The sequence below is a fragment of the Megascapheus bottae genome, chromosome X (assembly GCF_031878675.1).
Source record: "Megascapheus bottae isolate mThoBot1 chromosome X, mThoBot2.hap1, whole genome shotgun sequence".
Lineage (NCBI taxonomy): Eukaryota > Metazoa > Chordata > Mammalia > Rodentia > Geomyidae > Megascapheus > Megascapheus bottae.
In genome coordinates this window covers 7,477,360-7,494,802 of record NC_143547.1, presented here as the reverse complement: position 1 = coordinate 7,494,802, position 17,443 = coordinate 7,477,360, and the positions used below count along the sequence as shown (strand labels likewise).

The following is a 17,443-nucleotide window of genomic DNA, read 5'->3' as shown; positions in this document are numbered from 1 at the left end:
ATTGCCCCATTTGTAGGGAAAAGGAAAAACTTGGAAAAGAATCATATTAAGTGAAGCAAACCAGACCCAAAGAAACATAGACTCCATGGAAATAATTACTATTTGTCTAGGATAGTCCTAGAAGAGGATTACAATAGTTCAATAACCATGTGCACGTGTTCCTTTTTTTTTTTTGAGTGAATACTAGCTGTGTGCCAGGCATTGACTACACACTCTGAAAACAGTTAGTTTTCTGATAAAGCCAGACTCTAGTTTGAAGGCAGATGTAAGTATTGCTGTCACCTAGTTACAATTCTAGGTGTAAATAACTAGAACAATACAGGTCCTCCAGTATACTGAATGACCCCCCCCCCCACAAGACTGTGGAATGAATCCTTCTGTAATTTGCACTTCTGAGTGCAGTTAAGTATCTTCATGTGTTTGAGTTGTTTGTGGCTTATTTATTTTTCTCCTGTGTACTGTCCCTTTTTCTTTCCTGTATCTTGTCCTTTTTATCTTTGTTGGGTTAATGATCTTTTCATGGATACTATACTTTATGGAAGTACATTTTTTTTTCTGTGCTTTTGTGGTCTCTGGATTCTGTGTCAGTGTCAAATTGTCTTTTCCACTCAGATTGTAAAACGATTTTTTCAAGTGCTTTCAAGGTATAATTTTAAATGAATTATTTCACTTTGACTGTCTAATATTCCCCATCAAGTCAACACTGCTTCTTTCTTTCTTTTTTTGGAGACTCTATGAGTCTTCTTAGTGTTATCTGTTATTACCTGCTCACTACTTTTTGTCCAGATCTCTTGTGAGATGAGAAGTAGAGTGCATTCACTGGAATTCCAGTTGTATCTCTGTAGAGATGATAACAGATCACATAGCATCATCGTTTTGGGCTATATTAAACACTCCCTTACCCCATCTGTAGATAGTTATTTTACCCATAATACTATTTTGTTGGTAATTCATTTGGCAAATATTTATTTGAGTTCTCTCAAAGGCATGTCCAAACATCTGGTTGATATTGGTACTATTTGATCCAGTGATTCTCATCTAAATGTTTAGCAGGGCGTGGGCAAACGTAAAGGCATTGCTGTCACTGTGTTGTGCATCACAAAGCCACATTATCTCTTTGTGACACCTGAGTAGCCCATTCATTTCCACCCTGTAAGTCAAGAGCTTCTTATTCTTTTTCTCATGTGCTTGATACTTTGCTCCCTTGTTCTTAGGTGATAAGACAAGTTTGTGATATTGCCAATGTGCAGTTGAAACACAATAATAGGTGTCCTTATTCTAGTCAAACTCTTCCTTTGTTAGCCTTGAGCTGAAAATGACACTGGTGTATTTATAATTACATGTCAAAGCACATTGCTAGAGTGGCCTTGTATTTTGGAAATGCACGAAAGCTATTATGGTGTGAGATATCAATGTAGTTTCCCTGTTTAATTTCTGGGGGAAATTATGCAAGATTATGCAGTGCTTGCATAATATCCTGCCTTATCAGATCCTCATGTCTTGCCATATTTACCTCATATATGACGTGTATACATATATACACATTTACTGCTATGCTTTTCTCTAATGAAGTTGATATATTTCATGGTTATTTCTCTTGCATTAATCAGATACTTGTGTATATATGTGAATATGTGTATATATGTATATGCATATATTAACATGAATATATGTATATACATATGTGCTCATACATTCAAATACTCTTAAGTCATGCACACATGCTTATACACACATGCACACATGATGTGTATGTTTATGGGTGACATATATAAAGCCATGCATGTACATGTATGTGATATAGACATACATACACACATATATATGTATGTGATATACACACATGTACACACATACATGTATGTGTATATATGATATGATGTAGAGTTTCACTATGTAGCTCAGATTGGCATAAAATTTGCAGTCTTCTTACCTCACTGGCCCCCAGTGTGGAGATATTTAATCATGCATCATCATGCCTAGCTCAGATATAGATACAGACATATATATATAGACAGATATATTCATCTCTCTCTCTATGTAAATGAATAGAATCTCCAGATCCAGTCGAAGTTCCCTTGAATGATTGCTATTGCTCTCCAAGTTGATACTGGTTGTTCTGAGACTAGAGACTAGGCTTTTATGAAAGGGGCCAGATGTGGAGAAACAGTCTCTGCGTGCCACTCTCGGGACTGCTGTTCCTCAGACTTGCTTTTTGCATGGCAAGGAGGAAGATCAGCAGATGGTGGGGTCTCTAGGGTTCTGTGTCCATTCAAACCCCTCCTGATGGGTAGATTTTCTGTAACCATTTGTTTTTAGTGATTTCCTTCTACCTCCAGCCAGTGGTAATTTTGTGAAATGGTTTTCTATGAGCTAGCACTGGGGGCACAGCTGTGATGTCACAGTCATGTCTGGTTTGAAAGGAAGCCTTTTCTACAGGAAAGGAATAGCCCAGCATGGAAGGAGGTGGATACATGTTACCTGTTTTTCCTGGCTTACTTCTCCTCTCTCAGGTTGGAGGGAACCCTGCCCAACCTGTCTCAGCCCTCACGATACCCAGGGAAGTCAAGAGCCTGCTTTCTGAGCAGGTCAGGATGGTACTAACGTTCCCCCGCTGTCTGTGGCACCAGTTCGCTCCACGTGCATGTACTACTGGTGGCAGGAGAGAAGGAAATCTTGCAAGATAGAAGGCAAACAGCCAGAATGGAGGGCAAGGATCCATTCAGCTGAGTGTGTAAATGAGATGAGACATGCCTTGGCGCACTCACTCAATAGGATGCAGCTGGCACGTTGCGGCCATCCGTTCCCTTAATGCCAAGCCCAGAAAGCTTCCCACTGCCAGAGATGAACATTAAAATATCTTAAGAGCTTACTTCTCATGTTTCTGATTGTTTAGGACAAAATATTAGTATATTTGGATTTCAAAGAATCTGTTGGCGTCTTCTGGCCAGCCTATTTATGTTCTTTTAAACTGAAATAATCTACAGTAAAGTGCCAAGGTGTTAGAAGTACCATTCAATGAATCTGGTATGTGTACACCTATGTAATTATCCTCAGACCACATTAACGGCTCCCTGTTACTTATCCCCTCTCCTCCTGGACATGTACAAACCAAACTGCAGTTCTGAGATATGTCTCCAGAGGCTCATATGGTCTGTTGTTGAACTTCATATAAATAAAATTGTACTGTATATAATCTATCACTGTGAGCTTCATAGGTTGTTTTATATATATATATATATATAGTTTTTTATAGTGCTTACTATTTAATAATGACAGTAAATAACACCTTTTATACTACTCTTCAATTCACTATTTTACCCTGAAGACACCTCTGTGATGGCAAATATAATATTAGATTCCTTTTACAGATGACAAAGAGGCTGCTTAGAGGCTTTAAATATTTTCCCTCATGGTTTTAAGTTATACTGTCAGCACTGATTTATACATGTGGGCATGGGTGTATAGATTTCCATAAGCCCTCACATTTCTGGTCCAAGGGGTAGCCTCTTACATTGGGATAGCACATCAAGGTTCTTAACAAAGGAGTTACAGTCAGAAAGCTGAGACTGAGCTTGGTGGGAAAGGAACACCCAGGCTTGGGCAATCCAGAGTCGTACAAACCTGAATCAGAACCTTAGAGCTCCTGGTATGGCAGTTGTTTATGGCAGCAAGAGTTGCTCCAGTGCCACTGTCTCCCTCTCCTCTGCAGGAAGAAACTCTTTTATGTAGAAGATAAAACTTGTCATACATAGGTCCCCATACTCCTGGGTTTATGGGTAAAATGATATATTGCATCTTTTAAGCATAGACAAAAGCTTTGGTCCCTACTGGAGCCATTGGAGGCAGAGTGACTTAGAGGAGTTCCTTCTGCAGTCACAACACTGGTTCTTCTTGGGAAATAAGATGGAGTATGGTGGCTCTGCCTTAGTCCTGGCACCAGCTCTGCCATTTTTTCTACCTTTGTGTCCTCTGTCTGCTTTTATATCCTCTGATTTGTGTCTTCCTGTGTTTGTGGGGAGTGGGCATGCTGGGAAATGAAATCAGGTGTTCTACCACTTGAAGTATGCCTCTGGTCCCTTTTGAACATGAATTATTTTCAAAGTAGATTCTTGCCTTATGCCCCAGCCAGCCTGGACTGTGATCCTGCTACTTCTCCATCTCCCTAGGGGTAACAGGTACATGCCACTATACACAGCTATTGTGCTTTCCCTGTACTTGGGTTAACAGGCGAGTGCTGCTATGCCTATTCCTACTGTTTGAGATGGAGTCTTAAGAACTTTTATGCCCAGGCTGGCCTTAAACTTTGACATTTCTTTCCCCACCTTTCAAGTAGCTAGGATTACATGTTTGAGCTACTGTACCTGGCATGTGCAGAAATACATGTCTGGAAAAATAATTCCTTCCTGATATTGCTACTGGGAAACACCATGGAAAATATCTGTGAAAGAAAATTTTAGATATAAGGTTGTGTCATTGTTCACATCATCACAAATTTTCAGAGCATATTGACAACAGCCTATGATGAGTTGGGCTCTATTGCTGGTTCCTACTCTTTCTGTGTCATGGTGTTATCTGTGATTTTGTACAGATGAAAATCTTACATCTAGATGAAGTTCTTAGAGTGTGGCACACAATAAGCATTCATATATGAGATAATATTCAGGTTTAGTAATTTTATTTTTACTTGAACTTAGGACCTACGCACTGTCCTTGTGTTTCTCAAGGCTAGTTCTCTACTACTTGAGTCGCAGCACCACTTCTGGCTTTTTCTGTGTATGTGGTACTGAGGAATCGAACCCAGAGCTTTGTGCATGCTAGGCAAGCAAGCATTCTACCACTAGGCCATAGTGTTCTGGCCCCCTCCCCCCCACACTTTTATTGTAATATACATATAATATCTGTATATGTATCTGTCTATCATCTTTCTGAGTCTCATGGACTTTTCTACCCTGGCTTTGAATCATGATCTCAGATCTCAGCCTCCTGAGTATCTAGGATTACAGGCATAGCCCATCACTTCCATTCAAATTTGTTTTTATTGATAGTTCATTTGAACTATTTTAATGGCATTGGTTACATTATAATGTTGTATAATTACCAGTGTTTCGAAAACATTCCATTATCCAAAATGTGTAACGATTGAACAGTGGAACTTTGATTTCTCTTCCTTTAGGAAACTTTTCATCCACTTTCCAAATTTGCCTTTTCTAAATGATTCACAGAAGTGGGGTGGTAGATTTGTTATTTTGTATTCGGCTTATTTCATTTTGCATATTTTCTAGGTTCATGTATGTTGTAGCATATATGAGAACTTTATTCCTTTTTTTGCGATTTTTTTAATCAAAGAATTTATTAACATTGATTTTTACATCATATTTCAAATGATGTAACAAACAAGTGTTCAAGAAGGGAATCTCTATATACAATCACTGGCACTTAGTTTTTAGAACTTAATCAAAATTAGGCTAAGGGTTTGTATGTCAGAGAAACATTAATTTGTGAAATAAAACATTATGTTTGTAGAGTCATAGGTTTTTATGTCTATGTAGTTGTGTTTATATTTCCAATAGTATGTCTATAGCATTGGGTATGCAGATATTGAGTCCTCGCTCTTGTACTGTTTGGATCTAATAGCCACATAATAAGGATACCATGCGCCTTTTTTTGTGATTTTTAAAATTTTATTATCATTATAATGTATAGAGGGGTTACAGTTACATTCGTCAGGTAGTAGGTGCATTACTTCTCACACATTGACAACCCTACTCTATTCCTTTTTGAGACCCAGTAATATTCCTATGTATAGGTATACCACATCCTGTTTATCCATTTGTCTGTTCATTGTCACTTGGGTTACTTCCCCCTTTTGTCTCTTGTGAATAAGTCTGTGGTATATACATGTCTGTCTGTACCCCTGCTTTCAGTTCTTTTGAGTGTATTCCTAGTAGAATTGCTGGGACGCATAATAGTTCTGTTAAACTGCAGAAGTGCTTTGCAGCCTTGGACAGACGTTGTGCAATTTTACATTCACTCAGCAATGTACAAAGGGTGCCATTTTCTCATCACATTTGTGGTTTTGATTTCAATTCCTTAATGACTAGTGATGTTGAGCTTTTTGTCATAGTTTTATTGGCCATTTGTATATTTGCTTTGGAGAAATAGCTCTGTAAATCTTTTGCTTAGTATTTGTGTCCCCTCCCCATCCCCGACCCCTTCAAAGCAATAGAGGAAGGATAGAGAGAAACAGAATTTGAGGAAGTGGATAAAGCCAGACATTTTAGGTGATGGGGGAGTTGGCTAAAGCTGACTTTCTAGCCCTGGTAAGTGGTAGAAGATGGAGAGTCAAACAAGATGGTCCTCATCTTTTGAGAGCAAGGGCGGGTTTGGGGGGGCAGGTGTTGGCCACAGGATGGATAGGCTGCACTGAGCTAAAGTGGTGTTCAGGTCAGGAGGCTGAGGAATTCACCTCCATGTGATCTACCAGATTTTCTTTCTTTCTCTCTCTCTCTCTCTCTCTCTCTCTCTCTCTCTCTCTCTCTCTCTCTCTCTCTCTCTCTCTCTCTCTCTCTCTCTCTCTCTCTCTCTCCCTCTCTCTCTCTCTCTCTCTCCCTCTCTCTCCCTCCCTCCCCCCTCCCTCCCCCCTCTCTCCCTCCCCCCCTCTCTCCCTCCTCCTCCTCCTCCTCCTCCTCCTCCTCCTCCTCCTCCTCCTCCTCCTCCTCCTCCTCCTCCTCCTTCTTTTTCTGCTTTTGGTGTCAGTACTGGGGCTTGAACTCAGGGCCTGAGCACTGTCCTTGGGCTTTCTCAAGGCTAGAGCTCTACCCTTGAGCCTCAGCACCACTTCTGGCTTTTTCTATCTATGTGATACTGAAGAATCGAATTTGGGTCTTTGTGCATGCTAGGCAAGCACTCTACCACTAGGCCAAGCTCCCGGCCCTAGCTTGTATTTTTCTGAAAAAAAAAATGTGGGATGTATTTTAACTTTCTGTATCTTCCCTACCTCCATCTAAGAAGCAGCTTAAGAACTTTGGTGAACAATGAACTTTTTGGGAGTGGAGCAAATATGAATTATCATTGTAAAAACAAAGGAATATGGGATTTCCAGGCCAGGCTTCTGGTGCTGTGTCCAGCACACCCGATCAGAGAGGGCTTGTTAGCCAGATTCTCGTGGTGTGCTGATCTCAAGGCTTGGGACCCGAAATTCGGAGAACCACAGTTTCAAAGGCATTATCAAGTGACTCAACCAACTCCCAAACCTTTAATCAGCCTCCCCCTCCTCCAGCTTCATGCCTTTAGCAGTACTAAGCCAGTGGTGCCCTTGGCCCATTGAATTTCTTCGACTACCTGCTTGACAAAGTTGGGGTGTTACTTTACTACATCACCTTGTGCCTGGGTGGGGATATTTGTGTTTGCATGGTCATACCCACAGTGTGACAAAAAGTGAGGTCTGAGCCATTGTTCCTCCCCCAAAGAAGCAACCGTTGGGGAAATGAACACAGTTTGTGGCTTGAAATCTGTACTTGTAGAGCTATAGTTGGCTGGCAGCCATCCTATGGCTCAGACAGGCCTTGGGCTCAAGCAGGCACAGTGTGCAGGTGTGATACCATTTGCCTGTGAGGTTGTTCTGAGGTGGAAATCGATGCACCAACACACTTGCGTACACGCCTCTGGTGTACAGAAGTAACTGGTGTTGGTCTGAGGCTAAGCTCTGCCTAGTTAGGCATCTGGGATGCTTGCTAAAGCTTGCAACCAGCAAAGCCCCAGCCCCAGTTGCTGGTTTCCGCTGAGGCTCTGGTGAGAGAGGAAGAGGGGCTCAGGCTGTTGTAAAGAGATCCAGCAGTTGGGGAATTGGATGTGACAATTAACCCGCACTTGGTGATGGTGGCAATGTTTTGACAAGCTTTTGTTGTTTTCGTTCCACCTCAGCCCTCTGCTCAGGTCTAATCATGGCCCTTTACCAAATTTGCCATCTTTGTGCTCATTTTATAGTGAGACTCCATCCCCATTCCTTACCCCTGCTCTTTCTAAAGCATGCATTCCTTACGTGTTATTCTTCTTGCCACTCAGCCAAGCTTTGGATTTAGTTCCTCAGCTTTGAGTTGTTTTTTTTTTTTTTCATAAGGTTAGTCCAAGTCTAGATACTCGTTGCTCCTTTGGGGAAGATTTCTTGTGTACAGATCTGCATCATGTGTGAGTTTCTGTCATTTCTCAGCTATTGATACTCTTGTACATAGTTATATGAATAATTTGAAATACAGGTCAAGTGTCCTTGATCAAACGTGTTTAGAGCCAGGTGCCAAATGTGCAAATCTATAAATCCTAGCTGTTCAGGAGGCTGAGATCTGAGGATCTCAGTTAGCCTAAGCCAGCCCAGGCAGGAGTCTACCAGACCCTTTATCTCTGATGAAATGGAGCTGTGGCTCAAGTGGAAGGATGTTAACCCTTAGCACGAAAGCTCAGGGACAGCACCTGGACGCGGAGTTCAAAAAAGGTGTTTGGAACCAGAAGGGTCGCATATTTAGATACTTTTTTGATTTTAGAATATTTGTAGTCACCTAGTGAGATATCTTAAGGATGAGATGAGATCTAAATATAGATTTTATGGTTTATGTGTACTCTTTTAGATATAGGATGAAGGTAATTTTATGCAGTATTTATAGTGAGCCTCTGTTTTCATTGCGACCCATCTTAGGAGATCAAGTGTGGAATTTTCCACTTGTGGCATCATTTTAGTGCTCAAGATTTTGCATTTTGCAATATTTGATATTTGGGGCTTTGGAGTAAGGATATTCAATTTGCAATATACTCTATCTGCCTATAATATATCGAAATCTCCTCAGTAAGAGCCCATGTAAGAGTTGGATTAGCAAACTTTTTTTTTGTAAGAGGTGAGATATTTTAGGCTTTGGTTTCTGTCACAGCTCCTCAGCTCTACTATTGTGCAATGCAACCAACCATACAAACATACCCATTATGTGGTTGTGTTCTAATGAAACTTTGCTTGTAAACTAGGACAATGAGTGCTACTTTATTGAACACTGGCCTAGAGCACTGGTCTTTATTTTAGTCTGTTGGCTTCATTGTTCTTTTCCTTGTCAAGAGTTGAAAAAATCAGAGGAACTCAATGACTGTAAATGGTTTTAAATCATCTTTGGAGTTTGTATAATTGCAAGCACTATGACAATTGGGGAATGTATTTCTCTGAACATTTGTTGAGAAGAATAGAAATCAGAAAGCTGTTAAAAGGTGTGAGTCTGCTAAGCCAAAGCTTGTTATTATTCAACAACGTAGAACAAGCTATCATTTAGAGCTGTATGGTAGCTCTTATATATACGTCACTCTCTTGATGGTCACGTAGAATGGCTCCTATCACATAATATCAACTTACTATCCTGAGTATCTTTCTACTTGGATAGATTAGGCGCTTTTCTAATGCCTGTAAGAAAAAAAACAAACAAACAACTGCAAAGAAATATGAAATGGTGTTTCTGAAATATTATGTCCAGTCAACTTGGCATTATTATAGTTTCACATTCAGAAACATGAAACTGAAGGTAGTAAAAGGGGCACTTGAAAGTTTTTCAAACTATAATCTTTTTGTTTTTTCCTTTTATCTGTCTCACAGGAAATAAAGAAGGATGTGAAGAAAGACCCTCTCACCAGCAAAGCTCCGGAAAAGCCCGTGCATGATGTGTCCAGTGGAAATCCTGTGCTGTCTTCTGAAACAGTTCTAAGAACCAATAAGCGAGGTATGGCAAAGGAGAAAGAGCTCCTTGCCCTGTGTACCAACAAAACGGGGAAGTTGGGGGTGAACTGTGTCAAATTTCACATTATTGAAAAATTGAATTGACTTTGCCCTTTTTGCTTCCAGTATTACTTTTGGACACACCTGCCCACAACACAACCCCACCTCCCCACAGGACTAGTAGCTATAATAAAGGGAAACTAATAAAAAATGTGTTTTTTTTCTCACCACAAGGAAGTTAACCATATTTGTAAATGATTTTTTTTAGCATCCACTTTCATACCTATTTTTTTATGGATAAAAGATAAATTTAGAGAATGGTATGATGTAGGTTGAGCTGTGTATGTCCGACCACAGTGTCCTTTTACTTTAATGCAAATCCTTTCTTTAACTGCCAAGCATCCAAACGTCTGGGTTTATCAGGCAGAATGTATGAAGATCTAGCTAATAATACACCCAGCTAACCCAGACACCTTCAACAATGTAGTTTTCCCTTTCTGTAGCCCTCAGGTGAATTTTACATATTAGTTTATTATAATTTTCTTTCTCGGCTTCTGCTGATGATCATTGTTGGTTGAAATAATATGAGAGAGAATTTGAGCTTGCAGAGACAACCTTTACCCAGTTCTATACTAGGTACCCTCAGTATTTCCTGCCTTTGGATCAGCTAGATGACATGCTGAAGCAAGTGAGGCCATAGTAGGTCTACCTTTAGCTCCTGGCTTTTCCTGGGCCTATTATTTCCTTAAAGGGAAACAGTTGTTCCAAAGCAAGGAAATGGACTAATAAAGTATTCCATTAATAAGAAAAAGAAGGACAAGTTTACATAGTTATAGGGAACAACAGCTAATCTTTCATAAAATTTAGATAGCATAAGAATTTCTTCAATAATCTGCCCATTGATTGTAGTACTTGAAACATTATCTTTGTGTCTCTCTTCCTTCCTGCCTCTTTCTCTGCCCTCTTCCAGCTGCCCTGGGCTAGGGCTACATTTCCTTTTTTGAATTATTCAGCTGAAATATTGGCTGGAGGCCCACATTGGTTCGCAGCTATAGGACTTGCTTTATTTTCCTTCTTCAGTTTTTGTGTTTTAAAACCTCATCCCACAAAAGCCAGGGGTTTCCCATTTAAAGAATTGGCATGAGTTCACATAAAACTATAGTCTTTCCCCAAAGTATCACCTATATCCTTGCAAATAAGTTCCCCGACTCCTGAAACTTGAACTTGTATTTGAGGACTAGCATTCAGTGAGTCTCCTTTTTGCCTTGCCAAAGCCTCTGCGGCTGCTCTGAGCCGTCCCTGACTTCTGGTTCTTTTTGGTGTGGGGAGCCCAGCAGTTTTAGACCTATTGACCAAGAGCAAGGCCTCACTGCACAGCTCTGTGTTGGTAAATTCAGCAAGAGACTTAAGGTTATTCATTCATTTCACAAGAGAAAGAATTAAGGCAATTCTCTGGATGAGTTTAATAAAACGACCTGAGAACCTTTTTAAATAATCATCAAAGGAACAAAACTTTTCAAATAATTGGGGTTTTTGGATAACTAAAAAAAAAATAAATCTGGGGGCCGGGAGCATGGCCCAGTGGTAGAGTGCTTGCCTAGCATTCACGAAGCCCTGGGTTCCATTCCTGGGTATGACATACACAGAAAAAGCCAAGTAGTGCTGTGGCTCAAGTGGCAGAGCACTAGCCTTGAGCAAAAGTGTCCAAAGACGGTGCGCAAGAGTGGCAAAAAGAAAAGAAAAGAAGAAAGAAAATCTAGATTTTTGAGTTCTTCTAACAGAGTTTATCATTCACCAGAAAAAAAATGAATTTGAAAAGCTGGCTTATTTGACTTGCATTCCTTTTGTAAGGTTTCTACCTTAGGCCTATAACTGAAATAAGACCCATCTTTTAATCTTACACCATTCATATAGGAAATAAGCCAGTGGAGGCTTTCTGTAAATATGGAATCCAGAGTGACTCATCTTCATCTTCATTCTATCCCAGGCTTTGCACTGACCTTCTAGGTCACCTGGACCAAACATAAATTTCAACTGAAGGGAAGTATTGTGTGCCAAACCCCATGCTGCTGGTAGGCCCTCCCCAAGTCAGCCAGGCCTAACAGTATTCTACTACTTCTTATAGCAAACAGCGAGGGGGAGATTGATTGGTCTTGTCAGGCCAGATAAATAGTTCATTGTACTGAGCTCAAAAGCTACAGTTTTTCCCACCCCAAATCAATGAAAAAATACTCCCCCTACAACAAGGATCAGAAGCTAAAATGTATGGGGTGATTCTAGTTACTTATAAACGCTTTTGTTCAACTAATTTCTAACATTTTTATGATTTAAATGACTGAAGTCTGCCCCCCTCCCTTTTGTTTCCATGAAGTGTGTTCTTAGAAACCTGTCATCTGGTAGGTTTATTAGTTTCCTTGTAGCTGGTAGAGAGAGTAGGAGTTGTTCTTAGGACCTACTGTCCTGTTTTGATTTGCTAACATAGAGCTTAGAGTATGTGAGTCCATTTTGTAATTCTGCCTTGGACCCTGTGAGACTTTCATAGAATGAACACAACTTTTTCAACTTTATCAATGGTAGATGACTTTTCTTTGAGATTTGTCATTTGATACAGGCCTCAAATTGGTTTAATAAGGAGTGAATTCTAGTTTTATTATAACTGAAACAATCACTTTGTTGGGACCGGAGCTTTAGACAGACTGAATTGAGGAAGGAGGGCCAGCTGTGTCCAGCTGTTTTTCACAGTTTTTTTTTCCCCCTGCCATGCCTCACAACCTCACAATTGCAAACACTTGTAGTGTGAGATGAGTTCCCCCTTCCCAGGAACCTCCATAAGGCTAGAAGATACTCGGGGCTTAAAGGAAGTTATTGCTACCCCTGAGAAAAATAGTTGGGAAGCCAGGGAGGGGGGGAGGAGGGACTGATTAGTTTCCGTTTTCAGTTTTAATTTTTGCAAATTACTACAGAGTTGATTCATAGGGGTACAGGAATGAGTCCAGGGGCTTTGCACTTGAGAAGAAGGAAGATGTGACAGCAGTTCCTGCCACCTGGCTTAGCAGACATTAGCTCTCCATTCCAGGGCAGAGGAAGGAGCTTTTTGTTTGCAGCAAGCCTTTCCCAAGGAAGCAGTAGTTAATTTTCCCCTTAAACTTGCCACATGGATGTTGTATGTGCTAAAGTTCTCCCAGACTCCACAGTGTTGATGAATTGTAGGCAGAAAATGTAAAAACTTTCTTTAGAGCCAAATGTCACTCTCACGAATCAGTCCCCAAAAGAATTGCTTGTTTTCTTTTGAGAATGACTGACCCGTTTGTCTCTTCTATCATCAAGCCTGTGGAGGAGAATGGTTAGCCTTCCTAACTGGAACATTGATGTGAAGAGAATTTCCCTCCCCACCTCTTCCTCTCTCTCTCCCCCTCCCCCGCCTCCCGCCCCCAAATTTAAACCCAAGGCCTTATACATACTAGACAATATGTTCTAATACTTGAATCATAACCACAGTCCTAGAGTAATTTTCTTTTTTCTTTTTTTGCTAGTCTTGGGCCTTGAACTCAGGGCCTGGGCACTGTCCTTGAGCTTTCTCAAGGTTAGAGCTCTACCAGTTGAGCAACAGCACCATTCCTGGCTTTTTTTATGTATGTGGGACCGAGGAATCGAACCAGGATCCTGGTGCTTGCTAGGCAAGCACTTACCACTAGACTAAACTCCCAGCCCTTAGAGTAATTCTCTTTACACAAAGCATTCAAACCAGGAATTCGCAAGCAAAATTTCAATAGCATAAAGGTTTTAACAGTTACTAGCAAATAGTCTCTGTACATTGAAAGTAAGGAGTGGATTAAAACAACAACCACAACCCCAGTTGACTACAGTGTCTATTCTACTTGAATTCAGTGCAAAAGGAAAATCATTTAGTTTTAGCCCTAGAAAGCTTCCTAATTCATTTTGATCACGTGACGGGCTCAGTTCCTACTGGCCTATGTGAGAAGCAGCCATGGGAACAAGGTGTCTCTCTGCCGCTTCCTCCTGTCCTCCTCGCTGCTGCTTCTGATTTTAGAGCTGGCCTCTTTTGTTGATAAGTACCAATGAATGTACCATAGTATGTATTTACTGCACACCACTGTGCAACTGGCCCTCTGCCTCATGCCAGGGCAGATACAAAGTTTCATTTTAGTGTGTCATATGGGGACTGTTGAGAAAAACTCTACAACATTTCCAATATATTTTGAATAACAAGGTGGGAGTGTGGCTCTTATTTACTTGTGTCTTTCTGAATGTGAAGCCATTCCTTGGGTTTCTGGTTGCCTTTATTTGTCCTTGTTTCTATTTCCAGTTTATCATGAATTCAGTGTTTGGTAAGTCTTTATTGTATCTTTGCACATTTCTTATTCTTTGCTATTACTGTGATTATTGTTATGCTCTCCTGATATAACATGTATTTTATAATCATCTATTTAAGTCGCTCTGCTACTTTGGCATCTGCCTTCTGAAAGATAAACTGCTTTTTTACCATCTTTATTTAAGGTTTGTTACGCATTTGCACCTTACTGCTCCTTCTAGAGATTCATGCAGAAAGATTTGACAGTTTTGAAGGTATTGATTGTGACAGGTCTAGCTCTGATGCTGCGAGGTGAGAGCATGTGTGTCTCTCAAGAGATTCAAGTTTAGTGGGGGAAGGTGGGTCTCTGAATTGGTATGTGGGTCTAACTTTCTAGAACATTGCTGTGTGGGTTTACTTGCGGTATGTTCAGTCCTTGTGACAGATTCAATTCAAAAGTCTTCTTTGACAGAGGGACCAATGGCTGCTCTGCCTCTGGGGACACACTGTTGCTTTAAAAGTACAGACCTCTAAGAATCCATTTTGTGTCTGGATGGGTGATGTATACATGGCTTTCCCGTCAATGTGGTCCACGTATTATTGCACAGAGGGCTCTCTATTTTGAGGCTGCCGCCTGGAGCTGTCCTATCTGAAGAACTGAATGTAATTTTGCTCAAAAGTATCTCCTTTTTTCTTCTCATAATATCAGCACTACTGATTCCAGTTCCTAAATAGATGTGCCCAGATGACCTTTTGCTCTTATTCCTTTCTTCTGAAGGGGAAATATGCCTGCCTGCCTGCTTCTTTTCTCTTTCCTTCCTTCCCTCCCTCCCTCCCTCCCTCCCCCCCTCCCTCCCCATCTTTCCTCTTTACCTTTTAAGCAGTACTAGAGTTTGAATTCATTCCTTTCCACTTGCTAGGCAGCTCTTTTACCATTGGAACCATCCCCCCAGCCCATTTTGCTTTAGTTATTTGTCAAATAAGGCCTCGTGGTTTTGCTTGGGCCTGGCCTTGGCCTGTGATCCTCCTATCAACATATTCTGCATAGCTGAGATACAGGATGTAACCATACTTGGATTTTTTTTAGCTGAGGTATTGTTAGCGTTTTGCCTGGGGTGGCCACAAACTATAGTTTTCCTGATCACCACCTTCTGAGTAGCTAGGCTTATAGGCACGAGATAGCATACCTTAAACTTGCATTTCTTTTCTTTCTTTCTTTCTTTCTTCCCTTTTTTTCTTTTCTCTTTCTTTTTTTTTCTTTTTTCTGCCAGGCCTGACACTTGAACTCAGGGCCTGGGCATTGCCCTTGAGTTTTCTTAAGGCCTAGTGCTTTGCCACTCGAGCCACAGCACCACTTCGGGGTTGACTTTAGCACTAGGCCAAACTCCTGGCCCCTCCTTTTTTTTAAAAAAATTAAGTAATGATATTGGGATTTGAACTCATGGCCTTACATTTGTTGGGAAAAAACTCTACCGCTTGAGTCATACCTCCTTTTTGCTTTTGTTATTTTTAGAAAAGTGTCTTGCTTTTTTCCTGGACTGGCTTGGCCTACAGTTCTCTTATTTATGCTTCCGCTGTAGCTAGGATGAAAACTATGAACTATCACATTTAGCTTTTTATTGATTGAGGTAGGTGTTAGAAACATTTTTTGTGGGGGGAGAGAGATGGGATGGCATTTAACCTTCATCCTCCAAATTCTTCCCCTCCCCATCAAGTAAATGGATCATAGGCATGATATACCATGCCTGGCCCAACAAGATTTTATTTCTTATGCATTTGCTGGGGTGTTTAGAATGCGATTTCTAAAGTGTCTGTTGAATTGGTTTGTGGGGATCTGGGGAAGGTGTACGTGAGAATGTGCATGTGTGTGCCGGCATGGAATGCTCTAGGTAGCCCTCAGGCACTTGAGTGACTATAGTTGTTTTTCTTTTGTTGTTTGTTTGTTTGTTTGTTTTTTGTCTGTCCTAGGGCTTGAACTCTGGGCCTAATGCCCTAACCCTGAAGCCACAGCACCACTTCGTTTTCTAGTGGTTAATTGGAAATAAGAGTCTCATGGACTTTTGTGCCCGGGCTATCTTTGAACCTGGATCCTCAGATCTCAGCCTTCTGAGTAGCTAGGCTTGCAGGGGTGAGCCAGAGCACCAGGCTTGACTATAGATTTTGTTATAAATGAAACTGTAAGCAAAGGATGAAAAAAAAATTATACCCTTAGTAACTAAAATGTCAACCGCTTTGGCTTTCCATTGGTTTGTTGTTTAAGATAGGTGTAAGATCTGGGGGCTTGTTTGTAAGAAATGAGATGCTTTTCTTTACTATTTCCTATTGGATAAATAAATGTGCATTAGATTCTGGTTAACATGGCATTTGGGTTCAGATTTTTCTTAGCATGTTCATATCTCCCTTCAGTTTTACCTATGTGGACTTGATGGAAAACTGGAAGTTAATAGAAGGCATATTGCTGGGGTGTGGAAGCTCCTGGCTGTTACCTGAAGTCATCTTTCCCTGGGGGACGAGAATAATTTTTGCAAGCTGGCAGCGAATGGGTAGGAAAGATAGTCATTCAATAATACGTACATCTTTGTGAATGTATTTGGAGATAGTCTTTTATGTCAGTTGGTCTTTATTCTTGAAAGCTGTAGAGTGAAATCTTTCAAGAGGCCTTTTGAGGATTTCATATTCCCGCCCCCCTCTCTCTCTTTCTGTCTCTCTGGTACTGGGGTTTGAATTCACGGCCTCATGCTCTTGTTTCGTGTTTTTGACTAAGGCTGGCGCTCTATCACTTGACCCACACCTTCATTTACAGTGTTTTGGTGGTTAATTGGAGATAAGAATTTCATGGACTTTTCTGCCCAGGTTGATTTGAACTGTGATCCTCAGACCTCAGCTTCCTGAGTACCTAGGATTACAGATGTGAGCCACCAGTGCTTGGACTAAACACTGTATTTCTACCACATTTTATTAGAAGTCTGTGTTAGGGCATGCAATTAACATTATATTGTGTGTCACCTTTGCTTATTCCTTATTGAGTGCTATTTCCTGCCAAGTATAGGAATGGATGGAGTGGTGGAGTGGGTAGAAATTTCTGTAGAGGGATATTGCTATTGTACGGTCTCTATACTTTTTAAATATGAGTCACTGAAAAAGTTGGTGTTTCAAATTTTTCTTGTATTACATTTATCTCTTTTCAGCATCTGTGTCCTGGCTACAAGGCTTTGGCATTAAAATAATGAGTTCCATTGAATAGTCCTGTGTTTAGGTTCCCATCATGCTTCTCTTGGTTTTTCACCCAAGCTGGTTGGTTGAAAGATCCACAAAGTGGATTTGAGGTAGTGGCTCCACCTGGTGGCGGTCTTAGGAATTGCCTCCTGTTTGCCTTCTCTTTCTCT

General features: G+C 40.7%; 1 protein-coding gene across 6 annotated transcripts in view; it reads left to right on the top strand.

Annotated features, from left to right (window-relative positions):
• Positions 1-17,443, top strand: part of Sh3kbp1 (SH3 domain containing kinase binding protein 1) — a 320,820-nt gene that overhangs the window by 124,692 nt on the left and 178,685 nt on the right. For all 6 annotated transcript variants that reach the window (XM_090326686.1, XM_090326688.1, XM_090326683.1 and 3 more), the window contains one exon: positions 9,626-9,749. In XM_090326686.1, coding sequence (XP_090182812.1) covers positions 9,626-9,749 — 124 coding nt within the window. The remainder of the gene's footprint in view (positions 1-9,625; positions 9,750-17,443) is intronic.